Source organism: Panthera leo, chromosome D2 (assembly GCF_018350215.1).
Source record: "Panthera leo isolate Ple1 chromosome D2, P.leo_Ple1_pat1.1, whole genome shotgun sequence".
In the NCBI taxonomy this organism is placed as follows: domain Eukaryota; kingdom Metazoa; phylum Chordata; class Mammalia; order Carnivora; family Felidae; genus Panthera; species Panthera leo.
This window is the reverse complement of record NC_056689.1, coordinates 11079142-11094373: the sequence shown is the minus strand read 5'-3', so window position 1 is coordinate 11094373 and position 15232 is coordinate 11079142. Positions and strand designations below refer to the sequence as shown.

At 39.8% G+C, this 15232-nt stretch overlaps 1 protein-coding gene across 1 annotated transcript in view; it reads left to right on the top strand.

Moving 5' to 3' along the window:
• Positions 1-15232, top strand: part of RYR2 (ryanodine receptor 2) — a 765551-nt gene that overhangs the window by 607317 nt on the left and 143002 nt on the right. The window contains exons 63-65 of the mRNA XM_042907783.1: positions 2381-2430; positions 12960-13020; positions 14247-14485. Of these exons, the coding sequence (XP_042763717.1) occupies positions 2381-2430; positions 12960-13020; positions 14247-14485 (350 nt within the window). The remainder of the gene's footprint in view (positions 1-2380; positions 2431-12959; positions 13021-14246; positions 14486-15232) is intronic.

Genomic DNA, 15232 nt, shown 5'->3' with positions numbered 1-15232 from the left:
GGGTGTTGTATGGAAACCAATTTGACAGTAAATTTCATATATTAAAAAAAAAAAAAAAAAAAAAAAAAAAGAATGTTAGTAATGGAGGGATATACATACAGAAAGAGAAGACAGTATTATGGAGAATATTTTTAGAGAAACTATAGGCCAAAGCTTATAATAATAAAAACTTATAGTTGATATACAAACTCCACTCTAAAAGTGGATGATAGCACAGGAGGAGAAATACAGTTTGTTCTTTGTGAGAACCTGGTTTTCTACATATCTACATATTTCTATTTCTACATATCTACATATTTCTATTTCTACATATCGGCTACTGATTAGGAACAACCAAAGTTAAGAAGCATTGCTATTTTAAGAAGTCATTTTTTTCAAACAGATTCTCAGACATTCACTATAATCCAACAGAATCGGACACAGAATAATGCTGTGTTTTTCATCGCAGGAAAATGTCCTAGGTCTGGATGAATTGGGTTCAAACATGATCCTAGCATTACAAATTCAACATTATCTCAGAATGTTTCACACTGATACGACAGAGTCTCAGTTCGTAAGAAGTAAAACGAGATCACTTAAAACAGGTTGATATACATATAGGGATCCAAAATACGTACAACTCTGACAAGCGCTCACTCTCTAGAGATGGAGACAGATCCTTGTTGAATTAGCATAAGGCTCAGTGGGTCAGAGCACCTGGAGAATGTTGCTTATTTTATTATCTCTTTTTTTGTTTACATTATAGCAGAGACAAACAATGCAGCTCAGGAGGCTAATATCTCATTTTAAATATAATATCTGCTTGAATAGATCATTGTTTTAAAAACTTTTAGAACTGCTAGGAGACGACTCAAGACCTCAGATTCACTGAGAGATTTGCCGATGCATGTTCTCTCGGAAAAGCTGTACGATACCCTTTGTAATTATTTTTCATTAATACATTATTCTGCCTTGTTACAGAAATGAGAGATGATAGCCAAAACTTACTGTTAAAAAAGTCAGTGTCACAGACGTGATTCTCCGTCTCCTTTCTCCAGTCCTGCCGTGAGCTCGTGACTCCATTTTTTTTCCATGGCATCGTCCATATCCCCGTCTTGGGGAGGGCATGTCTACACGCTGCTGTTTATGGGAGAGCTTTGCAAGACTGAATGGGGCAGTCAGGATCTAGCTGGGACAGTCAAGCTGGGTGTGGGTGGTGCGGTACACATGGATCATCAAGGCTAGAGCTTTCATCAAGTTCTGGCTACACAGAGCCTCTATCTGAGAGCTCAGAAGTGTTTGGGTAGATGTGAAAATAGTATCATTTGCAATATGGAAGGTTACATGTCATGGTAGAGATTTGCACATGACCCCTAGGAGAGGCTGGAAGGAACCCTTTCAGCTTGGACTGGGAGTGGTGAAGGAGCACTGGGTGTTAGCAAAGGCTTGTTGGAGTAGACATGTCTGTTGCTGAATCCTGAGGGATGGATAGAAGGGAGTATAGCAGGGAAGGGAGTGAAGGGTATTCCTGAGAAGACCTGGAAGGAGCCCGCCAGACTGCAGCCTGGAGACAAGCCGGGACAATGGCAGGTCTTTCCCAGGTTCTCATGTGAGAGTTAGTACATATCAGTGCTGTCCTGCTGACTGCAGGCCACCCTTATTTGGGATCTCCCACTGCCGATCCCCAGGAACACAGTGGCCCAGAAACTTGCTCTGGAGGAGATAAGAAATAGGCTTAAGTCAAGCATTAGCGTGAAGAACCCTTGAAGTTATTGCATCTGCAACATTTTTCTGAGTGATTATCAGTTGTTCAAATTCTATCTCTACCTCACTGTGTTCAAATTCACTGGATGCTTTGGTGTATATGGGAGGGGTATGCTCACGGTTGGAAAGAAGGAAAGTTCAAATGATAAACATACTAAACCTTAAAGTGACATTTCATGCCCCAAGTGCCATACTTCTGATTTTAAATAATAATCCATAACAACAACAAAAATTCTAGAATTTCAGTGGTACATTTGGGCAGATAAAATTTTAAGCGTTTTCCTTGTGCTATTTGAGTAGTCATATTCTTATGGGGTTCATATAGATTGCTTTTATATTAATTAGCTTTGCTTTCAAATTTTTTTTGGTTTCTTTACTTATAATATGTGCTTTTTTAACCATGTTTGTTAAAGATATGCACTCAAAGATTCTTTCTTTAATACCTCTACTCCACATTCTGCTCAGAAAATTGATTCTTTCTGCGTGACATCATGTTGCTTTTTTCCTGCTCATATATCAGCTGTTTATTTTTCTTTTTTTTCTTCTTTTTTTTTTAATTTTATTTTAATTTCTCCCTGTCTTTTCTATCTTCCCTCCCCCTTCCCCCCTTTCTCTTTTGTTTTTCTTTTGTCTTCAGCCTATTCTGCAAACTTGGAGTTCTTGTCAGGCATAGGATTTCACTATTTGGTAAGGAGACCCTTGCAACAAATACTAGCATGGCCATCACTTGGTTTTCTTTGCCAATTTTGCACTGTGTTGTGTGCTGCTATGTTGCATGAATGCATGTTTGCATGGCTGCATGCATGGTTGTCATAGGCCAAGATAAGGTCCTCGAGGTCGTTTGTAAGTAGCATTCTCTATGGTGAAATTGAAGACTGTAACTTTTTTATGCTGGTCCAAAGCACATTTGAAAATCAAAAGGTTGTGTTATGAAAGAGAAAATGAATGGACATGGCGGCTTCTGCCATCTTTTATTTCGGAGGGGTGAAGTGCAACTGGGCCCTTGAATTCATTTGTCTGTTTCTGATAGATTAAAGAATGAGCTGTCATAAATCAGAAAAAAAATTTTAACTGCGCTTCTTCTTCTTCTTCTTTTTTTTTTTAATGCTCTTGACTACAGATTTGCATGTTGACTGCATTCCAGACATTGGAGCTTCATGGTAGAGGCAGTGAGGCAAGGACCTCACGTGGCAGAAGTGACTTTTCTAGCATCACCCACCCCATAGTTAGCTTTTGTTTGTGTCTGAGAATTCGCGTGACTGAAGTCCACACACCGCGCACCTGCTTTTGGACAGCCATGCAGGGCAGTCACCCACATGCCACAGATTGTCCTTGCCGTGGGGCTTTAGGACTCCAGAGCAGCTGGCAGAATTTGTGTTTTCATTTCCTGCATCTGCTTTTGTAAAGCACAAAAGCAAACTTTAGCTCTGTGCACTGCCGGTTTTGAGACAGTGTTGGGGTGATTTTAGTAATGAAATATTTAGTGTACTGATACAGATGTAAGTTCAGTTCCATTCACAGGAAACGCTAAGGGTTAAGTCATTTCTATATAAGACACAGTGAATATTTTTTAAAGTTTATTTACTTATTTATTTAAATAGAGAGAGAGAGAGAGAGGGAGAATCCCAAGCAGGGTCTGCACAGTCAACACAAAGCCCAACGCAGGGCTCAAACTCAGGAATCGTGAGATCATGACCCGAGCTGAAACTAAGAGTCAGACGCCTAACCAACTGAGCCTCCCAGGCGCCCCTGTATTTCATTTAAATTGCCCGAGTTTTTGCATTCATATTTAAGTTGTGCCACATCATTGGGCAAAATCTCTTCAATGTAATTTCTAGTTGACTGATTTTTGTTTGACTTTTCCTCGACATAGAAAAATTTGTATGAACATTGTGCGGACAGAATTGTTAGAAACTCTTCAACTTTCTCGTAATAACAGTGGATTCAAGTGTCCTCCATTTGTCTTCCGAGAGTGCTGTCTTAGTCTGTATCGCTCTGATGGGGACCCCTTTTCTCAAGGGCAGTGTTTACATTCTTCCTGATGAGCATGGTAATATTTCCGTTGTGCTGTTTCTAAGTTCTTACTGTAAATTCTTGGCTTCTTAGTTTATATTTCACTATAATTTCTTTTAAAAATTTTCTGAGGTGTTCCATATATGGAGCAAAGTACACAAATCTTGAAGACAGCCTGATGATACAGTTTGTTGAAATTTTCCATCCACGCATACATGTCTCAGATCAAGACATAAAACATTTCCAGCACCCCAGAAGCCTCCCTTGTGCCATTTCCCGTTTATAACCTCTGCAAAGGCACTACATATAGACTTCTTTTACTGTGGATAAATTTTGCCTATTCTTTAATCTCCTATGTTTCTTAAGGGACTAGTAATTGAAGATAAATGCATTGATGAAACTTGTACTACCTCTCCATGGAGACAAGCCAGACTTTAACATTCATACCAACCCTATATGATGCTGATACTCCATTTAGGCATTGTATTTTAAATCCTGTAGCCTTTAAATACTGTTATTTTTATTTTTAACAGGAATTTACTGGAGAGCTACTTTACCTCAAAAGCGTACTTGTGTGTGTCTTCTTTATATTATTCTAGCGTCTCTTGTTTTCAGGGTTTCAAATTTGTTTTGGCATTTGCCTATACAATAATACGAACTTCAGGAGGCCTTTGTTTTCTAATACAGTCTTGTCAAGTTATTAGAATCTTTAAGTCTTCTCCGTATCACCTTTACGCATGACCGTTACAACCTGGCTTTAGACTCTAGTAGGATGTCCCAGAAAAATAGTGGGCTTCAAGTCGGAAAACCTAGATATTAATGCTTTATTTGTAACTAGACCAGCTGAATGATTTGGACGAGAGACTTGATTTCTCTGAACCTTTGTTTTTGTTTTTGTTTTTCCATTTAAAAAAAAAAAAAAAATTTAACGTTTATTTTTGAGACAGAGACAGAGCGTGAGCAGGGGAGGGGCAGAGACAGAGGGAGACACAGAATCTGAAACAGGCTCCAGGCTCTGAGCTGTCAGCACAGAGCCCGACGGGGGGCTCAAACCCACAAACTGTGAGATCATGACCTAAGCCAAAGTCAGCTGCTTAACCAACTGAGCCACCCAGGCACCCCATGTTTTTCCATTTTTTAACTGGGTCACAATAAATACTAATCTTAGAGATCAGTTGCGCATAGCTGATCGAATGTAAGATAATGAACGTTGAAGGATTATGTAAACTGCAGTCTTAACAGCTTTCAAACCTAAGGGATTCCTAGGGGAACCTAGAGGACTTGGCTCTTTAAAGTACATGCACAATTAAGCCTTTATAATTTACCCATTTCCAGAATGAAGTCGAAGTGGTATACCAACTATTTATTTTTGATGTATCAGTTCTGCCATTGTGGATTTCCCTAAAGAGAGAGACCTAATGTACACACACACACACACACACACACACACACACACACACACACACATCGTGGTCCTTTATAGTCATATTATCTGTGATTTTTTCCTTTCTCGCTTCTCTAACATGGTATCATTTTTTTCCAAATTCTGGTAGACAATACGCTGATGATCAAAGTGGTTTTTACTTTACTGCTTTAAATTTACAAACTGTTTATGACTTAAGCTAAGGACAGATTAAGACAGTTAAAAGTTGAGGTTGACAAAGGAATGCCCGAGCTTTGTGTCTTAGGAGCGATGACCAGAAGTAAAGATGTAGAAAGACACACCCTCAACATGTCAGGAAGGTGCGATTGGAGACACAAGGGGAATATTCATGCCAAGAGACAAAATATTCGTCTTGGTGGTAGTGATTGTGGTGAGTTCAGGATCTGATGAGTAAGGGACTCTTTATTCCAAGCTGGCTGCCAAATTAAATTGTTGTTATACTTCCAGACTTTATCTGTAGTTGAAGGACTTTTCTGATTAATTGAAGATTCCCCACATTTGGACTTCTATATTTGTGTATGTCTTTTATCGACTTAAAAATGCATTCTCTACATTGAGGCACACTATTTAAGAACTCAAGAGACCATCAGTACAAAACGTTTTATGCTTCATATATATTTTTTGAGGCATTTAAACCATTTCATTTTATATTTGAAAAAGCTAAGTCTTTTAAAAGCAGAAACAGGCCCTATTCCCCACAGAACAGTAGTTCTGATGAATCCATTAGAATGCTTTATGGAAAAATATAACAATGAAGAAATTAGTATCTTCATTATAGGGTTCCTGTTTGAATTCTGACATCCTTGTTAGTGATTATAAGTTGGTGTACTCTTGTATTTAAGGAAATTGGTTAGGACATGGATGGGACCCAGGCAAGTTGAGAAGTGATGGGAATCCCATTTGCCATTTTCAAGGACCCATTGCCAACTAATGAAATATTGCTTTTTCATCCCACCATTTTTGCTCACTTTTGCTAAGTGGAAATTCTGATTACAAATGCCAAGGATGGTAGAAAATACATAAGTCCTCCTGCTACAGCCTGTTTAAGCCTTTCGGTCAGTCGGAAAGGAAGCAGAATCTGGTAACTAAGCCTCCAACAGGGACAACCGTGGTGCCACAGGTGTATGCAAATCAGCACTTCATAAGGGCTTTATTTTTATATGTGAGATGAATAATAATAAAATACAATCTAATGCCTTAATAGCATTCATTTGATGCATTCATTCAATATTTATTTTTAATTTTTATTAAAATTTTTTTTTAATGTTTAATTATTTTTGAGAGAGACAGGGACAGAGAATGAGCAGGGGAGGGGCAGAGAGAGGGAGACACAGAATCTGAAACAGGCTCTAGGCTCTGACAGCTCAGAGCCTGACGCGGGGCTCGAACTCATGAACCAGGAGATCACGACCTGAGCCGAAGTCAGACACTTAACTGACCGAGCCCCGCCAGGCACTGCATCAATCAACATTTATTGTGCTCTGCTGTGTGGGGTCATCCTTTCAGGGTGTGAGAATAGGAAAATGAAGATCTCTGCGCTTCTCCACTGTGACCATCTGAGGCCGGTCCAGGCATCGGTCATCTGTCCTCTCGGAACAAACTGACCATTCTCCTTGAATCCCCTCTTGCTCTTCCAAAGTGTGCTCCACAGCAGTCGGGTCTCCCCACAATCCTGTCTTTCCTATCACTCTCCTGCAGGTTCGGTGGCTTCCCTTTTCTTGAGAAGAAAATTTCTGAATCTGGCCACATTAGTGTTTCATAGACTATCCCCTAAGTACCCCTCCATCCACCTTCCCTGCCATGTTGTGGCCTGCTCTCTATGCTTCAGCTTAAGTGGCCTTCTCTCTGCTTCTTAAAAGTGTCATATCCCTTTCTGTGCAGGGTCTTTGCACCTGCTGTAATTGCCTACTAGAATGGGGTCCCCAGACATAAGTCTCCTCTCCAGTCCTTCACACTCAGTGGAGTAAACTGCTCACCTCACCCTTCAGATTTCAACCCAAATATTACCTACTCTGTCAGGAAAACCTTCCCCAACCTCCCTGATTTTAGTCCCTCCCCCTACTCTTAGAACATTCTGTTCACTCGAGTACCTGTCCTCCATGATGTCCCCGGAGTCACATCCCTGTCTGGCACAAACCTCTCGGCTCACTGAGGGCTTATTGTTGTATCCGAAGCCTGGCACATAGTAGGTCTTTTATCCATGTCAGGTGACTGAAGGAATGAACCAACTAGGTCTTGCCTTTAGGAAGCCTACATTCCAAAAGAGAAGAGCAGACACTTAGAACAAAGAGATAAGGGCTCTTGATTTGGAATTTTCTTACATTCAGAATAACTGAAATTTTACCTTTTTTTTTTTTTTTTTTTGGCTTATGAGATGATTAAGAAAAATGTATCCAATTATCCCACATTTCATTAGAATCACATATATATATTTTTTTATTTCTTAAGGTGTCCAAGAAACCACTTAGGGCACTTACACTGAAGAGGAAGTAATGCATAATTAATGACTATTCAAACAAGATCATTAAGCCCAGCCAACCGCGATCCTTTCACCTAGAGGAACTATTTGAGAAGGCACAAAATAGTTATCATTCGGAGGCCTTTTCTACTTTCACACTTCCTGGTAAATTGTTCACGTATTAGTGAGATAGCAGATTGTCCAGAGAGCTGGAGAGTTTCCTAATCTGATAGTGGAGACATTTTTAGGAATGCCTGGAATCAAGCAAACACTCCAAAATTGAGCATAGTACTCCAAAATTTCTTCTGGTTTGTCCTCAGTGACCCTAGAACCCAATGTGGCACATCATTAATTTGACTCCAGTATTAGCCGCAGGGATATTAAGTAGGGTAAGTATTGTCACATATTTAAAAGAAGCAGTAGTAGTTCTTGTTAAAATGTTGGGTTTTCTCCCCCCAGGAAGAGATGCCTGATTTAAAAGTTGTTTTTTTTTTAACGTTTATTTTTTGAGACAGAGAGAGACAGAGCATGAATGGGGGAGGGTCAGAGAGAGAGGGAGACACAGAGTCCGGAGCAGGCTCCAAGCTGTCAGCGCAGAGCCCGACGTGGGGCTGGAACTCACGGAGTGCGAGATCATGACCTGAGCTGAAGTCGGACGCCCAACCGACTGAGCCCCCCAGGCGCCCCAAGAGATGCCTGATTTAAACTGCTGTGTAAATCTTAATGTTATGTTTGCAGAGTTTCCATAGTAAAGTGATACAGTAGATTCTATCAGTTGGTATCTCTCCCTGATTAACAAATTAATGTGTTAAATTTACGTTGACCCATCTGTTATCTCCCCACCCCCAAAACCCATTCAAGTGTTTAAAATGAGGACTGCTCTCTTGTTATCAGGAGATATTAGAAAACTAGTACAGGTACGTATTATCCCTAAGAAGGTTCAGATCGTGCTTGTGTTTAATGGGACACATAATGAAAGGAAAATTACTTAAAGCACTCAGGGTCTCTGAGGATAGTGCATATCTGAAAGTTGGACATGTCATTATGCTGGGAATTTAATAGTTCAGTTATGTGCAACGTGCTGCTTTTGCTGAGTATTGTTGAAATCACTAAAATATTGTTAAGGTCTTTCCCTAGAGTAACAGTTCTGTTGTTTCATGACAGTATACATAGCAAAGGCAAGAGTTTCCTGGATTTAACTTGTTTTATGTGCTATGTAAAAAATAACGCATTTCTTGTGAAGAAATAGGTGAGAAACGACAGAATTAGAGACCTGTCACGAAAATAGTATCAGAAAATAGTATTAGAGCGATACAGCTATTTCTTTTCTTTGAACATACCACTTTGAGAGAATGTACTTACTTCGGGGTAAATAAATAGAATATGTAATTATCTAAAATACATTTTCAGTTTAACTAAAACTTCTCACTAGGTTAAAGTTTCAATAGTTTTATTCTGTTCAGTGTCACAGACTTCGGGAGTAATGAAGTCATTGGCCCTTTTCAGTCTCTTTTTATCCCCTCATCATTTTGAGAGAAATTTGTGCCTCTAGCTTAGTTTTATTTCACATTATTAATGAGGATTCTGCCAAGATTAATCGTTTCTTCAAAGAAGCGAACACAATGAGGTATTGCGTCAAGAGCCACGGGAGACAAGTGAGGATGAAGAATAAAAATTAGAAAGTCTGTCACTGCTTTCCCAGTGACTCGAAACATCAGATTACAAAACAGAAGCAGGACACCACACGTCAGATTTTGAATAACATTGAAAACTCCTGACTTACAGGAACCTTATATTAAAAACCACAAAACAAATTGAGATTAAGATACAAAAAGAATATTTTGACTCTAACCTCTTTTAACTTTGTTGTTTTTATTTAGAGAGTTGTCGTGTTTTATGAGTTGGTACAATCATTGTAAAAACCAAACGCTTGCTGTCTCTTGCTGTCAGATTCAGGTATAGGTTATGATTTTAGTTACGTACCTTTCATGCTTACGCACTGATGGGAACACACAGCCTCAGAGACACGTAGGCAACTAACTCACGGGTGTTTCCTTAAGTGTTGGTCAGTTATGTTTGAAGACAAGGGAAGCAGTTTGGACCTTGAAAGAGCATAAGCTGGAAAATATCAAACTTTTGGTTTTTATTCTAGTCCGAGTAGTGAAGGAATTACATGTAGTTAAATACATGAAAATACAATCATCGCTTTAGAATTTTATCATCTTACTCCACTGTCACTAGCCTTTCCTGTTCTTACCGATAGTGTGATTGACATTTCTGGTGATGGCGATCCAGAGAGCCTGCAGAAGGCCGGGGTGCACGGGGTTCTTATCTTATTTAAAGCTCTTGCTACATGCTTTACCTCATCAAAACTAATCATAAGCTAGGCCTCTACCCCTGCTGGTAGAATTGATGCTTTTGCGTGGTCTGCCCAACAAGATGTTGAAGATTCAATTTGTACTTTTTCTACATTCCTTAGGGGCCTCCCCCCACCATTTTTTTTTTTTACACAGAGATGTTTCCATTCAAAGTTATACTGCGTCTAATATGGAGTATTCCCAGAGCTTATGGTGGGTTACTCTACAATCACAGAAATCTCCCATACGCCCTATGCATTTTCCTCTGACCCCCAGAACTTGTCTGGCCACTGGTACTATTTCCTATTCTTCACAGCCCACAAGATTTCACTGAATACCTGCTGTTTGCCGGACACTATTCTCGGGGCTGGCCTACACCAGGAACAGAAATCCCACCTCACGAGTTCATAATGAATGGAGGTTTGCAATACCCCAGCCACTCCTTTGGAAAAGGCTCAAAGTACAAACACTGGTCCTCTATAGGAGGAGACAGCAGGCTGGAAGGGAAAGGGAAAAAGAACTGAGTTTTAGGACGAAGAGTGAGGGGCCAGCCTCTCTGACTGGGGGCTAACTAATAACTTCCATTAGAGTCTCACACGTTGCCTTGTGTCCCCTCTCTCTCCTGGGCCTTCTCTTTCTCATTTTCTGGGCTGTCTCGTCCTTATCTTTCACACTTCCAAACATTGGAGGCCCTGAGACCTTTTTTTTCTTCTGTATTTATGCACATGCTGGCCAATTGCATTCAGGCCCATGATTTTTCAAAGTACCTGTATGCTTATGGGGCCCAGATGTGTAGCTCCAACCCAGCTGTGTTCTCTGCCCTCCAGATTTGTGCACCGGCAGCCTATTCTGCATCTCTACCTGACATTAATAGGCCCATCATGCTGAACCTGCCTGAAGCAGATCGCGCTGCCCCCAGCTCCCTCATTCCGCTCCTGTCTTGTGCTCTCTCTACCTCAGTAAATCTTACCACCGTTCACCCAACTGCTCATACAAGTGCTCACCCAATTTTGGAGTTATCCCTGATTCTATCCGTCTCATTTCACGTTCAGTCCATAAGCGAAGGCTGAAAATGAATTCTTAACTTCTTCACTGCTGGTATCCTAATGCAAATTCAGTGTCATTGACTGTAGCAGCTTCCTAACCGGCTTGCACTCTTGCCCTTCCAGAGTTTTGCACAGTGTGAATTAGTCCTTTTAAAATAGAAACCAGAACCCTTCCTGTTCAAAACCTAAGGATATTTTCTATTGCACCTGAAAAAAAAAAAAAAAATCAGACCTCTTGCTCTAATCGCAAAACCTGGCCAGTCCCCTCCTCTCTACCTCATACCCCCCTTCTTTCCCCTGAATCTTGATCACACATCAGCCACCTTCACTGCCTTACGTGGAACACCAGCTTCATTTTCTGCCTCAGAGCCTTTGCACATGCTGTTCCCTCTGCCTGGGCCCTTCTCCCAGATACAGGCATGATTTGTTCATTCAAATCTCTGCTCAAATGCCACCTTCTTAGAGCCTTGTGACCACTCACCTTATTACCCTATCCAGTTGCTCTTATCCCTATTCTCTGATATATGTATGTGTGTGTGTGTGTGTGTGTGTGTGTGTGTGTGTGTAACTATATATATAGTTATATAATTAATATATATAAATATATAGATTTTACTGTAGCCTGGTATTAGGTTCATATTGATTTTTTTCTTAATATTTTATTAACTGTGTCCTCCATTAAAATGCAAGTACCATGAGAACTCTGTTTCACTTATAACTGGAAGTTTCAGAATGCCTGGTATTTGACATGTATTTATTGAGTGAATGAATAATTAAATGAGTAATACTTCCATGGGCTGCAGGGAAAGCCCTACTAATCAATAGACAGGGACATAACAAATTCTGCCTTTCTGCTGATTTTGTCTTCATTATTACCAGAAATTCTGAGAATCAAAGCACGAGATGAATGGAACATTTTATCAAAGAACTCAGACTCTAGCAATGAACACCTTAGTTTTCTTTTTTCTTATGTATATCATATCACTAAACTGTCTTATCCAGATTCTAAGGCAGTTGTTAATTTTCATATATATTAGGATTTTTTTTTTTTTTTTGCCTAAAGAATGCAACATACTCAAATGTTAGTAAAAATGTACATTCAGACCTCAGGACCCGGGAAATGACTGTATGTATTATAAATAGGGAACTATAAAATGAGGAAGCGATAATGGCAAGCTGTATTGTGAATGGCCAAATTACTTTGTAACTTTGGATTCATCATTTTATTTCTTTGCTATTATGTATCTTCATCACAAAGTAAAATAGGTACAGTAATTCATAATTCATATTTCTGTACTTTCTGGTAAAATACACAGTTAAAATGGGTGAATGTCATCTTTCAAGAAAAGCCATCCCCATTTCAAATATCTGAGAAGGGTAGGATTTAACTTCTTCAGCTTCTGATGCTTATTTATGTGATAGTTTGGTGGCTCGTTTTCACCGAAGGCCAAAAACACTTGGGCAAAATAATTCATCCTAATGCAGTTGAATGGAATAAGAAAGCAGAGACGCTTGGGTAATTGCAAAGGAATTCAATTTATTTATGGGACTTTTAGCCCATCTCGTTTCAGAAAGGATATGAGCTGATTTTAAAAAGTTGATACACATTATGACTTAGGAGGAAGATGAGCCAATATGGGGAGGTGACTGTATTTGAAGAGTTCAGTTAAAACACTTCAGCCTGGCACAGTGCTTTGAATGCTTCTTGAGTATGTCAGCTATTTGATGAAACATGCTTTATTGCTTTTCTACTTACATTTGCATAACCACTTTCGAGCAGAAAAACCGCATGATTTTAAACTTGATTATCAAAAAATCTTGTTAATTGAGTTACTGTCGGGTTGTTCTGTTGACTAATTTTTGGTAGCAATTTATATAGCATTTTGTTTGCTCTTTAGGAAATGATGCCACATCAATTGTCAACTGTCTTCATATTTTGGGTCAGACTTTGGATGCAAGGTAAATGGATACGTTTTTGTCTAAGTGAGCGTAACAGTGCTACACTTAAAAGAATATTAAGACATACCTTGTCTCTTGATTTCAGTGTTTGGAATTGTAATAAACGCTTGTGGGTGAAAACGTATTTTGTAAATTACTAATAAATGGCATTCTGTTATTTTTGTGATCATATATATATATATATATCGTTATTTAAATTTCAAGCAATGTCTGTAGCAGCTAGGTATGTAACTGAAGGTCGAAACGGGAATGTATCATGTCAAGTAAAGATGATGGTAAGCTGCAACTTCAGAGGTCTCAGTAGCTTCTAGGTGTGGTAACTTGTGTTCCACACTTGTGATAACATTTAGCTTTATAAGGACATGAGCTTTATTCCTATTTTACAGATGAGCGAAGCGAAGCTTAAGATTGCATAGTAAGTGTGAAAGTAGGCCAGTTCCCAAGTCCGTGTACTTTCTACTCTGCCCTCCCAGCCACAGGACTGGAAACCCAGTCGTTTGCCTCAATACCAAATCCGTGTATCTTGCAGGAGTGATTCAGCCTTTAAGTCATACATTTATTTCACTTATTATCCAGGATAGATCTAAATAAAAATTCCTCCATGTCTCCTACAGAGAATATCCCATGATACTCTCGGGTTCTTTATTTTTGCCTTTAAAATTTTACTTGAGGTGTTTTGTATAATAAATGAAAAAAGTAGATGCTATTAGATCCCTTCATTTCCTACTAGAAATAGTGGCATTAGGGGGTCACTTCTGTACAAAGTTCAGCCTTTAGAGGCTCATTTAGCTGATGGCTACACTTCACTCCTAAAACATTTACATCATTTAATGACTTGGCGTAGCAGGGATTCAACGTTTCTTTCACAGCCGTTGCCTCAGAAACCGTTTCGGTTGTGTTGGATTTGGGGATTGGCTGGCTCAAAACCTGTGTTTTGCTCATTATGAAACAAATACTCAAAATTGCTAGAAAATACAGAGCATGAGCGCTGCCTCTTGATCTGGGCCCTCATTAAGTTGACGGTGAAGACATTTGGGAAAGGTTATGCATTCGCAGGGCAATATATTACTGTAAATTCGAGTACGTTGAAAACGTTTATTGAGGGTGAATTGAAGTAATCGGCTGAGTGAAAGTCACGGATGAGTAACCAAAGTAGAAGCATGTGTTATTTCTAATTCCACTCGGTCCTTTTGCAAGGTGTCTGTTCTCCCTTCTCTCATTGCTAGGACCGTCATGAAGACTGGCCTGGAGAGCGTTAAAAGTGCGCTCAGAACGTTTCTGGACAATGCGGCGGAGGATCTGGAGAAGACGATGGAGAATCTCAAGCAGGGCCAGTTCACCCACACCCGAAACCAACCCAAAGGTGTTACTCAGATTATCAATTATACCACGGTGGCTCTGTTGCCAATGCTGTCATCATTATTTGAGCATATTGGCCAGCATCAGTTCGGAGAAGATCTAATATGTATGTAAACCTATTCCTTAGACTTTCACTATCTAATGGTACAATGAGAAATTGTAAAAGCCCCATCAAGCGCTGCTTATCCGTTGAAATGCACTCTTTTTTTTTTTTTTTTTTGCCCCCAGAACACTCGGTTGACATTTGAGTTACAGAAACCATTCTTAGAGAGGTAGATCACTGAATCACATGCATTCACAGAAGGGACCAGAAGGTAGTGGTGGTGGGCAGTCATTTCCACCTTGTTCGAGTGCAGGTTCCAAATTTTGCTGCTTCTCTGTTCCCTCCTTCCATGGAATTTTTCTAATGCCGTTTGACCACATTGTTTTCCGATTACGTCTGAGTCAGTGCACATTGTTCTACAAGCTGTAATCCTGACAAAGTCTGTGGCTAAACAATTGGCCTACTACAGTGGCTCACACGCTTTCTATTTGTAGGTATTGGTCTGTTTTTATGGATTTAATCGGCTATTTTTGCATAGATTTCCATAATTATTAAAAATATCCACAGAATGCTAGTAGCAATGCGAAACACAATGATACGCGACCTGTCCCAATTTCCGACCCTCCTACTGATGTTGAGCGTGAGAGATGTAAGCCCTTGTTAAGTGGGTCTTAATGACATGCCTACTCAGACTCTCCACCTTGTAGGTCTCCAGTGAAGTACGGCTGTGTGTGAAAACCACTGTGTTACTCAGTGGCTAACACAGCCGCTACTCGCAGCACATGTCCTTGAGCCATTGTAGGAGCACTG